This window comes from Falco punctatus (genome assembly GCF_963210335.1).
Source record: "Falco punctatus genome assembly, chromosome: 10".
Taxonomy (NCBI): Eukaryota; Metazoa; Chordata; class Aves; order Falconiformes; family Falconidae; genus Falco; species Falco punctatus.
The window spans coordinates 19,156,228-19,170,810 of record NC_137590.1 but is presented as its reverse complement, the minus strand read 5'-3'; the positions used below and the strand labels follow the sequence as shown (position 1 = coordinate 19,170,810).

General features: G+C 64.2%; 1 protein-coding gene across 3 annotated transcripts in view; it reads right to left on the bottom strand.

Annotated features, from left to right (window-relative positions):
- SYT7 (synaptotagmin 7) overlaps positions 1 to 13,780 on the bottom strand; it is a 41,150-nt gene extending 27,370 nt beyond the window's left edge. For all 3 annotated transcript variants that reach the window (XM_080403844.1, XM_080403845.1, XM_080403846.1), the window contains exon 1: positions 5,949 to 13,780. In XM_080403844.1, coding sequence (XP_080259970.1) covers positions 5,949 to 5,979 — 31 coding nt within the window. In that variant the 5' untranslated portion in view covers positions 5,980 to 13,780. The remainder of the gene's footprint in view (positions 1 to 5,948) is intronic.
- Between the last annotated feature and the right edge of the window lie 803 nt (positions 13,781 to 14,583).

The following is a 14,583-nucleotide window of genomic DNA, read 5'->3' as shown; positions in this document are numbered from 1 at the left end:
CACCATGGTGATGGGCAGAGCAAGAAATTCATGTGATAGAGGGTGGGACGGGTCCCTCATGCACCCAGGTTTCATTTCGTACCACCTTCACGGAGCAAGTCCCTGCTCCTGGTGTGGATATGGCACTGGGGTTGTGCCTCAGCCACACAGCCCTACCCAAGGCCAGCGGGCACCGCAGCAGTTGGTGCACCAGTGTGGCAGGGCTCACCCTCCCACCATGGGCCATAGCCATCCGGACGGGTTCAGCCCACGATTCCCCACGGAGAGGTGAGTCAGAGCTCCCGACACCCTGTGGCTGCTCTTGGCACCTGCCCCTGAATCAGCCGGGTCACAGGGAGAGGATGCTGAGGGCACCCAGCGCCTTGCCAAGCTCCCCGCTGGGCAGCCGTGCCTGCCGGCACCCCCTTGCCTGCGCCCCCCCAGGCGCGCTGCAGCCGTGCCTCTGCCCTGCTCCGGTATGTGGCCGGCGTGCGGCTGCATGCACCACATGTTCACATGCTGCTCAGCGACGCCACAAGGCCCTGGGCAACGCATGCACATCACCACCACCAGCCCCGTGGCACAGCACACCCCGCTGCACCCTCGGGCGAGGCCCCAGCGCCAGCTGGGACTGCCACCCATACCCCCTCCGGGCTGTTGCAAGCAGAAGCTTGCAGTGGAGGGAGAATTTGGCAAGTGAAGGCGCTCCTTCCCCCGGTGCGGGGCTATTTTTGGCTAAGGATTTCCGGAGAGGCGTGTGGTTTCTCTGCCTAGTGGTCCCCACTGCATCTCTCCTCCTGAGGAGCACCCAGACCCCCTAAGGACTTTCTGCCCCCACATCTGAGTCCCATGGGGTTTTCACCCATCGCCCTCCCCATTTCAAACCCTGCTCCTGACAGCCTCGTGATGCCCCTCATCCCCCAGCGAGGCTGGCTTCTGCGCAGCCCCTACTCCAGGTCATCTCTGCCCCAAAACATGAGCCCCGCAGTCCTGGTCATGCCTGTGCCCTGTAGCCCCCGGGCATCACCCCCCACCCCAGAGGCAGCCCCAGCCCCACATGACCCAGGCACAGAAATCTCTCCTGGCAGTGGCAGCAGGCACGGAGGAGCAGGATGGGCTCTCATGCCGAGCTGCACTGCCAGCTCTTCTGCCGCCGCACCGCCGCCACCACTTAGCCTCTCGCCCCAGGGCCCTCCATCATTCCCAGGCACTTCTGGTGACAGCGGGAGAGAGGGAGGCAGAAAGCCAGAGGCTCCTGGGGGACAGGAGCGAGCAGGCTCCATGCAGCCATGCCCAGCCCCATGAGCCCCAGCTTACTTCCCCAGCTCCCTGTCCCCCCAGCAAGGCAGCATCCCCCAGCCACTGCCTCCCAGGACCCCCGCTGCTGCTGAACTTTGTGGCCAGGAAGGCCACCATGGGGACAGGAGCCCCACAGACAGCTCAGTGCTGGGGGGATGATCAGGATCAGCCACAACTCCCAAACCAAGGGGCTGGCAGAGCTGGGGGAGGAAGAGGAGGGCTGGAGGAGCACACACGGGAAGATGGAGAAACGCAGCTGGTAGGGGAGGAGAGAGGAGGCAGAGGAGAGGAATAAAGGGCAGAGGAAGGCCCCAGGTGGAGGACTGGGACACAGAGCTGTGGCCAAGAGCCCAGGGCAAGTGGGGGTGATGGAAACTCTTCTGCAGACCTTGGTCCCTGGGCTGCATCCTCCAGTGACACACACACTGAGACCCTGGGGGAGTAGGGATGGCCACCCACAGGGGAGCAGGGATGGTCACCCATCTCCCCCCACCCCGCAGCCACCAGTGTCCCACAGATCCAGCTGGAGGGGAAGGGCTGTGCACACCTCATATCAGGGGTGCCCAGAGCCCCCCAGAGTGCCGCCTCAGGACTGTCCCCATAGTGTCCCCCACTCAAAAGGGCAGGGAGACGCGCTGCTGTGCTGTGCCATCCCTCCACCACTGCCCCGGCTTCATCTCCGTCAGCGCGATCGGTCGCTTCCCTGTCAAACCTCATTAACTCCCCCCAAGGTGACCCTCTCCCTCCTGCAGCAGGGCTGCCGGCAGAGCTGCCCGGGGACACCAGGAGGGGATGGGGTCCTCGCAGGATACCCCCAGCTCGCAGTCGGGCGCAGAGCACCCCTGCACCACCACCGGGCTGGCACCCACAGTGGCTCAGGACCTGTTGCTTGGCACAGCCTGACCCACCACCCCCTGAGCCCACAAATGCACCCCAGTCCCCCCAGATGCATCCCGGGGAGCCTGGCCCCCCGCTCGACCCTCGTTCGACGCTTTCGCTGCCGCTCTGCTTTTGCACACAGTCCCTGCGCGCCGGCCACGCTGGTGGCTCTTCGAAAGCCCTTCCCCTGCTGAATCCATCTATAATAGATATTGTAGCTGAGCCCCCAGGGGCCGGGGGGTGGCAGCGATATTATCTGCATCTGTCTTCATTCCCCGCTCCCCCGCCCTTCCCCAGCAGGCTGAAAAGCCGCGAGATCAGGCGGTGGAAAGCCGCCTCCAGCTCCTCTCCTGCTCCTTGGTGTGGCCGGGGGCGGGGGGTGTGTGTGCGGGGGGGGGGGGGGGAATCAGGCAGACCTCCCAGCCAGACCCCCCGCCTGGCTGTTGCCCCCAGTCCTTGTCCTTGTTGTCCCCTAGTCGTGCAAGGGCCCTGGGACATGCGTCTCACACGTCTGCGTGTGTGTGTCCCCGGGCACAGGGAGGCTGAATGGGTCGAAGGTGGTGGGGAGAGAGCAAGAGCAGGCAGGACCCTGGGGAGTGAGCGGTGAGACCCTGGGAGGGTCATCATCTGCATGGATACCCCAGTGCCACCGAGGATGGGGTGGAGCTGCTGGCGGGGGGGGGGGGGGGGGGGGGGCAGGGGGACACAACATGAGCACTGGGGGACAAAGGGACAGGGTGAGGCCGTGGGAGATGATGCTCCAAGGTGCAGGCAGGACCACCCCCTGGGCTTGAGCCTGCTCCCACCACAGCAAAGGGGCTGGGGGCTGGTGGGGAGGTGAACCCCAGCCCTGAGCAGGATGAGGGGGCTGGGGGGGCAATGGAGCTGCCAGCGCTGTGCCTGTGCCGTGCGGGACGCATGGCTGCAGCAGGTGCCTGGCTCCCAGCGAGGCCGGCCAGCCTGCACGCTGCCAGCCCTCTGCTCTTTGTCTGCCTTCCCCGGCTGTCGTGCTTTCCCCCATCCTCCCAGCTGCTCCCCGCGCACCCCAGCCCCCTGCCTGGCCCCTGCCTCACTCCTCAGGGTATTTCAGCTGATTTTGAATCGGGTTCTCAGCTTTTGTCCCAGCCCTGGGAACCTGCTCCCGCAGCCCCCGGTGCTCGCCGCGCCAGCACGCAGAGCTCTCCATCGCCCGCCCCGAGACAGCGCTGGGGGAAAACAGGCAGCTGCCTGGTTATTGATTCACCACCTCCGGCGAGTCCGCCGCGGCGCAGCTCTGCTCGGCATGCTCCAGCTGGCCAGCAGGAATGCAGCCTGGGAGCATGGGGATGTGGGGCAGGGGGGTCCAGCCCCCCCCCAGCACCTGCTTGATGCACTGAGAATATGAAGCTGTTGAGGTGCAACTGCCTCCTCGGAGAGGGGACAGCTGGCGGGGACAAGGATGGAGCAGGGGGGTCTTGCATTGCAGCAGGGAGGAGGGAGCTGCCCAGTGCATGTGGGTGGTGTGGGGGACATCATCGCTGTGGCACAGAGGGCACCTTTGTCTTCAGACCCAATCTCTGCTTCGCACTCAGCCACAGCTCTCCTGACACATCACGGGACATGGGTAGCACAGGCAATGGCCCTGCTGGCAGCACAGTCCCCCATGGCCCCCCAGCAAAGCCACCCAGCTGGAGGGAGTTGCTTTGGGAAGCGCCTCGGCTCGGTCCCAGTTTCAAACACCTCTTGCCAGCCAAGACCAGACTTCCTCGGGCATCTCCCACCCCAGAACCAGACCTCCCACCCTCAGCATCACCTCGGAGCTCTGCCTTGCCCCCCAAAGCCCCCTTTCCCTGGGCTGCAAAGCATGGCACAGATGGTAGCAAAGTTTCCCAAATTTCCCCACATGGCATCCTCTCCCTCCATGAAACGCGGCCAGTGCTGGGGGCCGCAGTCACTGTCCCCCGCACGGTGACACAGAGCAGCCTCCAGCCGAAGAAGCTGGGCAGGGATTTGCAGGGGCACAGGCATCGCCTCACCCAGGGATGCGGTGTGGCAAATGCCTGGCTCTGGCCAAAGCCAGCGGGGCTGTGAGCCACGAGTGCCCTCCCAGCCTCCATCGGTGGGGCACAGATCCGGTGCCTGCATGGCACCACGGCTGAGCAGTGGCATGGGAGGAAAAGCAGGGGCAGGGGGAAGCAGTGAATGAAGCAGACCGCGTCCCGGCACCAGCTGAGAGCTGCCAGCCGGTTGTTCAAAGCCCCGGCCTCACCACAGCACCCCCCAGCCCCAGGCACCACAGCACAGCCGCGGCCAGTGACGTGGGAAAACTTGCACGTGATGGGAGACCCAGCAGCCGGGGACCATGGGGCTTGTGGAGCGGGGAGAGGGGGTCTGCCCCCCCAAACCCCAGGAGCTCAGGCTCTGCTTTGTAACCAGCCGCAACACAGCCAGCCGTCGGTGGGCCACCGAACACCAAGGGGGACGTCGGGCAGGGGCAAGGCACAGGGGGGCAACCTGGCGGCAGATGTAAAGTTTAGAGGGGAAATAACACAGGTGCCAATCTCGGGCAGCGGGAGGGAAGGGCAGCTCTGCCACGCTGCTGGCGGGGACAGGCTGGCGTCCCTGCTCTGCCACTGACCCACCGGGTGACCTTGGGCCAAGCAGCCGGCGGTGCCGTGCTGTGCTCCCCTGCCCGCTGGGCATCCTTGCGGGGTTGTGGGGATGGGGCGGCACGGGACCAAACTGCTCCCGGAGTGCTCAGCCTCTGGGCAAGTGGAAGCTTCCCCTCGAAGGCAGCTTGTCTGGAGCTGCCAACTGCCGGGCAGCACTGAGGCTGTCACCTGCCGTGGGTGACAGCGTGTGGCGGTCCCCAGCGCTGCCCCAACCTGCCGGCTCCCGCAGGCCTGGCTGTGGCAAGCGCCTGCGGCTCACCCCAGCGATACCAGCAGCCGCGCCGGTGCTCCCCCGCGTCCCCGCCGGCACGTCCCCACGCCACCGCAGGACACGCCGTCCTTCTGCCCGCCGGCGGCTGCTCCCCGGGCCCCGGGACACCGCAGGTGAGGGCTGCCAGGCCCCGCTGAGCCGCACCGCACCGCCAGCATCCCTTCCTCGCTGCACCGGCTGCCGCCAGTTCGGCAGCCCTCACCGGGTGGCTGCGCGCCCCAAAGCTCCCCGACAGCGTCCCAGATTTCTCGGTACGGGGCCGACTGCTGCCTCCGGAGCATGAGGTCAGCAAAACCGCACCGCTGAAAAGCCCCTTCCCCACTCGCCCACCCCAGCAGGCAGAGGCGCAGCAGGACGGGGCTGGGGACCGGGGCTGGGGACCCCCAGAAGGATGGAGGGGACTGGTGATGAGGAGTGGGGTGACGCGCTGCCCGCTGGATGCTCGTCCAGGTGCCGACACCCAGTGGGGCTGGGGGCTCAGCCCGGGGGCTCGCCACGGTGCTCCCCCGGGAAAGGGGTGCTGGCCGCGCGGGCTGGGGTGTCCCCGGGCGGGGGCTTTCCCCGAGGGTGGGGGACAACGAGCGGGGCCACCGGGGCTCCAGCAGCTCTGCAGGGCGGTGACTCATTTGAAAGCGGCGGCGGTGACTTTGTCCCCAGACTACCGTAACTCCCGACCGGCCGCTCCGGCAGCGCCGCAGCCGGGAAGGTGTGTGTGTGGGGGGGGGGGGCGCAGCCTGTGAGCGGTCCCCGTGGCCCGGCGGGGGGCGGCACGGACCGGTCCCGGCGCCGGGGCCGGGCAGGGGGCGGGGGCGGCGGCGAGCCCCGGTGTGCGTGTCCCGGTGCCCGGCGCTGCGCACGGCGGGGCTCACCTGCGCTGGCAGCCTCCGGGTGCAGGTACATGGTGGCGGGCGGCGGGGCGCGGCGGGGCAGCGGGGCGGCGGCAGCCCGGGGCGGCGGGCCCGCGGCTCATCAGACGGCGGCGGGCGGCGGCGGGGCGGGCGCGGGGGCCGCGGACGGCGGCGGGGCGGCGGGGGCCCGCATGCGGCGGCGGGGGCCGGCAGCCCCGCGGAGCCCGTGCTGCCCGCCCGCTGCCTGCCTGCCTGCCTGCCGCGGGGTGCGCGCCTCGCTGCGTGTGCGGGTGCGTGTGCGAGTGTGTGTGTGCGCCCCGATCGCGCGTCCACTTGCTGCTCGCTGCTGGCGGGAGAGGAAACTGCAGCCGCCGGGGAGGTGGGGGAGGGAGGGGGGCGTCGGTGCTGCGCACGGAGCGGGGGGGCACGGCCCCGGCACGGCCCCTGGGGCTGGGGACACGCGCGGGCAGCGGCGCGGTGACACCCGTGGGACACGCGTGCCCCCCCCCCCGCTGCGTTGACGGGACGGGGACACGCGGGGTGTGCCCCACGCGGTGCCACACCCGCAGTCCCGCACAGGCGCACAGGCGGTGCCGCACACGCACCCCGCTACCACAGATGGGTGCCACACGCGGGGGACCACATGCGCGCACCCACGCACCGGGGCCGCGCACACGGGCGGCGCTGACGGCGGGGCCTCGTGCGGGAGCACGCGGGCTGACACACGCACAGGGGGGGCACGGGGGGGCCGCACGCGCGGGGGCGCGCACACGCACAGTACCATCCCATGGGAAGCCCGAGCGCACCCCGGGCGCTGCGCACCCGCAGGGGCAGCACCCCCGGGTAGCCCCCCTTCCCGCCCGCCCTGCCACGCACGCCCCTCGCCACCTCCGCAGCTTTCCCGCTGTTCCGCTCCGCCGTGCTCCAGGCCGGGTTTTCCCGGTGCCGGGGCGCGGCGGCCGCTGCCGGGGCACTGCGGGCACGGCGGGCGCTGCGGGCGGCGGAAAACCCGGCGCGGAATCCTGGAGCGGGTGCGAGGCGTGCGCTCGCTCCCGTAGTCTCCCAGCACGCAAAGGCAATTTGTGCCCCGGCGTTAATTGCCTGTGTAACGTTTCCTACAGAGATGCAGGCCGAGAGCAAACAAACGGGAGAACTGCTGTGCGGAGCGCCCAGGGGTGCACAAACAGCGGGGCCTGCCAGGCACCTCCAGCTCCCGCCGTGTCCCCGCGGTGCTGGCCTGGGAGTCCCCGGGGTGGGAGGGAGCGGGGTCAAGGAGAACCCCCTGCTTGGTGGGGGAGGTGCCCCCAGATGGAGGCAATGGGGCACAGGAGGGTAACAGCAGGTGGGGGGTTTGCTCCCAGGATTGGAGGCTGTGCCCGCTTCCCCCTTCTGCTGGGGCGAGGGGGTCAGAGAGCCACCCCAGCACGGGCTGATGGGGCTGGGACACTCACCTGGATGGTCCAAGGCTTGTGGGAGCCCCGAGGGGCAAAACCCGACCTGGCCTTGCAAGATGGAGGGGATCAGGTGGAATCTCTCTGGAGGCAGACTGGGCTGGGAAGAGCTGGAAAACCACCGTGAGGGTTCAGAAGCTCTTGGGACTAAACCTCGACTTTCCTTGCCCTCAGGCTTGGTTTTGAGTAGGGAATGAGGCAGGAAATATCTTTTTATAATAATGTCTAAAGCAAAAGAGCCTGCAGAGGAAACCCTGAACCAGCAGGGACTGGATTTAGGGTTGGGACTGAGCTGGGGGCAAGTGTGACCCCAGCGCCGTGGGCTTCCCGGGCAGCAGGGTGCCGACACTCGGCGCTGCCTGTTGCGGTGAGGCCATGTGAGTGGCAAAGGACCCAGTCTCACGTGCCCTGACTCACATCACGGGTTCCTCGTAGCCCATCCTGGCATGCCGCCTGCCACAGCGCCCGCCTGGGGGCTGGGGCTTCTCCCAGCCCCTCGGAGCTGGGCCAGCGACAGCCCGGCTTGGGGCCGGTGCCAGGAGCACCGGTGCCCGCGCGCGGGCGGCAGCTGGTGTGGCTCGCTGGGGAGCCGCGTGCCAGGCAGACTCCTGCACGTACACCCAGGCGAAGCTCTTCCAGCGAGGGGGCTGGGTGCCAGCCTGCTGCCGGCCCTCCGGGACCACGGGCAGGCTGGGGAGGAAGCAGCAGCCCTCTGCCCCTCTCTGCTCAGAAGCTGGCAGAGCCTCCTCCTGGGGACGCGTAGCTTTATTTTGATTTCCCACCCCCCCCACCCCCCTTTGTGGGAACCTTCTCATTAAACCCTTGGCACAAACCCTTGCTTTCACTCTGCTTTTCTCCGCTTGCTTCCCACACACTCTTCAGCAAGCTCTAAAATCCCCATCCCCGCACGCACAGACATCCCGGCAGCACCGTAACCTCCCGCACCCACACAGCCGCTCTCCGCCGCCGCCCGCCGTCACTTCCACCGGGGCCAAGTGGGTGTAAAACGCTGCTGACTCACGGCAGAGCTGGGCCCGGCGCCTCACTGAGTGCCACGCGTGAGCCTCTGCCGCCGGCCGGGTTCCTGCTGCGGGGCGAGCACCTGGCTGGGTGCTGAGCATCACCGGGGGATGCTTTTCCCTGCCCATCAGGCCATCATGGAGGGAGCAAGTTGGCTGAAAACACAACACACCCAAGGTCAGGGAGGTGGCTGCGTGGGGAGATGAACCCCCATAAATAATGAACTTGGCCTGCGATCACCCCCATCACACCTTGCCTCCCTGTGGTGGAGATATGAGCTGCCTGCCCCCAGCCCTGTCTTCTCCAGCCATTCTCCCAGCATACGACCCTGCACAACCCTGCAAACCCCTGCTCCCCAAAACCCCTGGGCAACTTAAGCCTCTGCCAACCCAAACTCTTGGGTACTCCAAATCCCTGGGCAACTGGACCCCTGCCATCCCAACCCTCTGAGTACCCCAAATCTCTGGGCAGCTAGACTCCTGCCATCCCAACCCTCTGGGTACCCCAAATCCCTGGGCAACCAGACCCCTGCCATCCGAAAACCCTGGGCGCTCCAAGATCAGCCCAGCATGGCCGTGCTGTCCTGGCCACAGGGCAAGGAGATGCTCCTACATCTCTGGCATGGTGCTGGGCTGTACCGGGGCTGGGCATGCGGACCACAGGTGTCCCCCCTGGGCTGACCTGCTCCTGCCTGCTCCCCAGGGCTGGGCTCAGGGAGCAGAGCAGCCCAGGTGCTGCGGAGAATAGCTCCAGCTTCCAACGCCGGCTGCAAACCTCACTGGCAGCCTGGGGAAACCACAGCTACACCACCAGCCCCGAGCATCCTGCTCCGCTCCTTCCCCATGGCACAGGGAGCTCCCCCGGCCCTGAGCCACGGCTCCCACATGGCCACAGCTCCACCAACTCAACCCAGATTTCTATGGGAGCTGCCAGCACAGGGCTCCCCGGCAAAGGTGGGTTCTGCTGCCAAATTGCAGTTTTCAGTTCCCAGCCACTTTGGCTTTCACACTGTTCAGAAAAGAGTCATTATGCTCCTTTCTTCTCCCTTTCTCTTTTATTTTCTCGATGGGGAGAAAATGGATATTTCTTACTCTCCCTTCCCACCGAACGTGGAGAACCTTTTGTTTTTCCCCGCCTTATTCAAGCCCTTTATACAAATTAATCTTTGGGCTGAGGCCAAGCCTGGGGTAATTTCATCTAAAATGATGAAAATTTCAGAGCCTAACGGGAGAAATTATAGGGGGTTAGAAAGCAAACTATTTCACAACTTTAACAAGAGCAGGCTGTGACCTGGCACTTGTCACAGCTAATAAAAATGTTAATGAACCAGCAGCAGCAACGGTGCTCTCCTGTCCTTCCTTCCCTGCCAGTCCCGGTCCTGTGGCCGGGGTGGAAGCAGAGCCCAGTGACATGGTGCCATGTTTGCCTTTCTGTGCAAACACAGCGCGGGCAGAACCAGTCAGGCGGCTGAGCGGGATCGGTGGTCGCCGAGCTCACACCAGCAGCTCCCAGCAGGGCTGTCCGTGTGCCGGTGTGGGTCCCGGGAGAGCGCCGTGGCCGCGGCGAGGCACGGGCTGTGCGCGCATGGGAAGGCAAGCAGCAGGGATTTGTTCCGGGAGGATGCTCATCCCTCGTGACTTATTCCAGTGTATAAATGACGCTGATTGACAAGCTCGCCAGCCCGGGTATGAGCAAGGCACCTGAAGCACTGTGGCTCCCCAAAGAAGGCAGGTCAGCTGGAACCCCGCCATGGGGGCCAGCAAAAAGCTGAGACCACAGCAGCCCCACTTCGCGTTGCCTGACGTGGGGCAGGGCCAGCCTCCCCCTTGGCCATGAGCCGTGCTGCTCGCTGGGAGGCTGGCGTGTGAATAATTGGCCCGGTGGCGGCTGAACGCCCTGTGTATATTTTAATTACCGAGAAAGCGTTCGTCATGTGCCGCTCCTGCGGCGCAGCTGCTCGGCGCCACGTTTCCTCGGGGCTTGGAGGGAGATTCCCGCGGTGGCCAGCGCTGTTTGCTGTGGGCACAGCCTGCCTGTTTGCTTTTCGTGGCTCATGCTGCCAGTCCAGCCCTTTGGGGCTGCACGCTGCCGGATGGGCAAATTCCACACCATGCCATGCTGTGCCACCCCGGCCACACCAGTGCAAAGAGACAGCACATCCCTGGGTGCAGGCCAGCCCAGGCAGTGGTGACACTTTGATGGCCAAGGTGTGGTGGCTCTCCCAGAAGGTGTGTTGGTGGTTTCGGGGTCCTCAAGCTATAGGCTGAAACCATCAGGGCTCTGGATGGTGAACTGGGAGGCTCCAGCATAGAGTGTGCTGGCTTCCAGTATAAGACCCATCCAGCCCCGGAGCCATGCTCTCCATCAGAGGAATTCCTTACTCCTCCTCTCCCAGGCAGCAAACATTATTAAAAGAACAAAAGCAACACAACCAGAAACACGGATTATAATTAATGTGCAACGCTGGAGATGGTGGCATGGCTGGAAAGACACAAGCCAGGGTGACCATGGTGCTGTTCCCCACAGCCCAAAGTCAGCCGTGCTGACTCTGAGCCACTCTCCAGCCCCCAGTGGGCCCCCTGCCCCAGACTGTACCCCACATTTATGCCCCAAAGCCCCTTTGGCCCAGGGCAGGTAAACGGACTGCGAGGGAGGATGACCAAGAGAGAGAAGCAGTTGTGCGTGAGGGCTCCTAAAACCCTGCTGACCTCCCCAACCTCATCCTGAGCATCCCTCGGTGCTGGCTGCTGCCAGCACCCTCCCTGGGAAGGGGTTTTCATGTGCTGCCTGGGGGATGTTGCATGTCCCCACTCCTTGCTGCCACAAGTGCCATTTGAGCTGTTTGTTTATATACCTTGGCTTACCTGGCTACCCAGTGCTTCTTGTCTCTTTGGGAGCAATTTTGGCTTAAAAATACTTCTGGCTAAGGTCTCTGCTCTCCCACCAATGGCTGCCTTCCCCAGCGTTAGAGGGGGGCTCAGGTGGGATCAAAATGTGAGGCTTTCCCACGTGCTATGTCGGTGTGTCTGCCTCCATGGGGGTGCACCAGGAACCCCGGCAGTTCCAGCGTGGTGGTGCAGGGAGCCAGGACGGTGCTTGGTGCCATGAGGATGGCCAGCCTGGCTGCTGCTGGTACAGGGAGGAGGGCTCCTGGCCTGCCAGCATCACTGGGGTGGCTGTAAAGCACCAAAGAGAGCAGGGAAAAGTGGCAGGTGGAGGATGAAGGTCACGGCTCGGACTTCGCCCGCGGCATTGCTGGGAGCAGCTGCTCAGCAGGTGAGACAGGTGCCGAGGCTGCACCACAGGGGCTGGGTTCCTCCCCGCTGGCCCCGAGCCCACAGCAGCCACGGGATGCAGGGAGACCCTATAGATGCGGCAGTGCTCCTTGAGCCTCTGCGGTGAGGGTTGCACATGTCCTGTGCCCCAAAACCCCGCAGGTGAGGTGGGCAGCTTGGGGCAGTCGTTTCAAGTCCGTGCTTGTCCTTTCTGGCAGCACAAAGCCAAAGGTGAGGCTGTGCCAGGGTCCTGCTCCACAGCCGGACCTCTTCCCCTCCTCCCTGTATCCTGCTGATGTCGGGCAGTGTCTTCTCTCATTTGAGACACCGTTAAATAAAGGGATAGATGATTGCTGGAGCACTCAGCCAGAGATGAAGGACGTGTGGTCACCCATTGCCTCTCAGCCGTGCACTAGGGAGTGGAGGCTGCTGTAAAATCCTGGCCAATGCCGGCATCCACCTGGGGCACATGGCCAGGAGGGGAGCAATGCGACTGCCGCCCAGCAGCCATCAGCCATCACCCAAGCAGGACTTTCATCTTCTCAGACCTGGGTTTGGAATCAGGTTTCGATCGATGAAGAAGTGCTAGCTCCAGCCCCGCTGCCCTGACTCAGCAGGTCCCCGCTGCCCAGCTGGCCGGCAGCACTGGGCACTGCGGTCACATCTGGGCGCCAGCAGCTCCCAGTCTCCAGGGGTGGCTGCTGTGCCTTTGGGTCCTGACTGGGAGGGCTGGGACTGCATGGGTCCCCTGAAGGGGGTTTGGGAGAAATGTGTGCTCCCACCACCTGGGATGCTGTCCCCAGGGGAGCTGGGAACAGCAGCAGAGCACAGGGAGTCCCATGGGTATGTCTGTGGTGGCCCTGCTCTGCTGGCCAGGTGCTGCTGGGGGACAAGCCATGCTGGGCTCAGGACACAGCAGCATTGGGCCCCACTCTTCCCTTTGGCCCCCACCCAAAGCCTGTTGAATCTCCATCCTCCCTCCCGCTGCTTTCAGAGCCCTTCAGTGCTGCCCTCGGGTCATCTTTTTTTCATGAGTGCTGGAAGACTTTGACGGTCGATGGCTGAGAAAGGCAGCACTGGAAGAAGATGCTGCCCTTGGGCAGGCCGGCTGGGACAGAGCTGTGCTGCTCCACAACCACTGCCCTTCCTGCCCACCCCAAAGTGCTCCTGCGATGCCAACATGGGCCTGAGAGCTCTGAAACAATAGCTCTCTGCATCCTGATATTTGTATAATTTGTGGTACATGGCTCCGTAATGAGCGGTGACCTCTATTAGGCATGCTATTAGTCTCATCAGGAGTTCCTAAAGTACATTGCTGGGGCTTTTTGGTGGGTAGAAAGGCAGTTGGGTTCTGCCGAGTAACTGTACAATTAGGAATAAATCATTCCTGTGACGGCAGTCACTGATGGGTCGGAGCCGGTGGGGATGGCTGAGGGTGATGCACTCTCTTGCTGTGGCTGCTCTCAGCCATGGCATTGCTGCAAGGGCAGGAGCGAGGTCGCGTGGGACCAGCTGCTCTGCCAGAAAAATCTGATTGAGATATAAAATGAAAGATCTGCCCCAAAATCAGAGATAGAAAAGGGCTGGAGAGAGAAGTTGCTGTTACATTCACCACCCTGAGCAGTGGGAGTTCACCAGCCCTCTCCCACATCTGGGCATCCTTGTGCATCCGCTCAGACTTGCTGTCTCTCCCACACATGCTTTGAGGCGAGCCCTCCCCTCCCACCAAAGCCTTGTAAGATGTTCCAGCAGCACCAGTGACTCCATGCTTTGCCCTGGCATCGAAGCAAGCTCCTCTCGAGGCAGCAGCAGGGCAGGCAGAAGTAGCTCAAAGAAGAGAGAGCTCCAGTGAAGACTCTGTCTGCAAAGACCAGAGTGCCAGGGGAGGGACAGGCTTGGCTTTGCGATCCCTGTGCGGGATCAGGCACCGCTGGGTGTTCGCAGGGTCTGGCTCGGCTCTGGTGCCTAGCAGGACCCCATACTCCCAGGGGACAGCCACCCTGGAGCGGGGACCAGCTTGTCCCTGAAGCAGAGGCTGGCCAGGACCTTGCGGGAGAGATGCAGGTCTGGGCAGGTCTGAGAGGGAGAGGGAGAGGGAGAGGGAGAGGGAGAGGGAGAGGGAGAGGGAGAGGGAGAGGGAGAGGGAGAGGGAGAGGGAGAGGGAGAGGGAGAGGGAGGGGAGAGGGAGGGGAGAGGAGAGGAGAGGAGAGGAGAGGAGAGGAGAGGAGAGGAGAGGAGAGGAGAGGAGAGGAGAGGCAGCCTGGCTGCCCGTGCACATCCCCGGGCAGCACTGAGCTGGGGGCTTGACACTGCAGCTGGCTGTCCCTGCAACTCAGAGGGATAATTTGTGTCTGAGATCCCTTGTCCAAGATGTGGGGAAGCGCAGCGCTTTCTCTCCCTGTTCGTAGCTATGTGTGAAGCCGGTATATAGCCCCCACCATACCCAAGCCTGCATCTGCAGTCCATACCCACCCAGCAGGCAATGCCCACGAGGGCTTGGGCACCAAACCTCCCCACCAACGCTACCAAAACCCTGCAGCAGCCCATCAGCTCAGGCTGGGCAGGCGGACAGGGGATCAAAAGGCTCTGCCCCGCTGTGTAAAGGACTCAGGGAGAGCAGTGAAGCAGGGATGCAGTGGGGAGAGTGTGTGGGGAATTCCTGCCAAGCCAGAGCTGGAGGAGCATGGAAAGGTGATGGCACAGGGCAGGAGTGGTGATGCATGGCCAAGTGCTGCCACATCCGCTTGTAAACCAAACATCTCTGTTTTGCTGCAAGTGTTGGAGCAAAGTCCAGGCCAGCCAGTGTCCCTGCGAGGGCTGGAGCAGGAAAATCTGTGATGGATCCAGAAAGCCAGGGCCTCCAGGGAAGGGAAAAGCAGGGAATGGGGAGGCCAAAGGGGAGAGACCCCT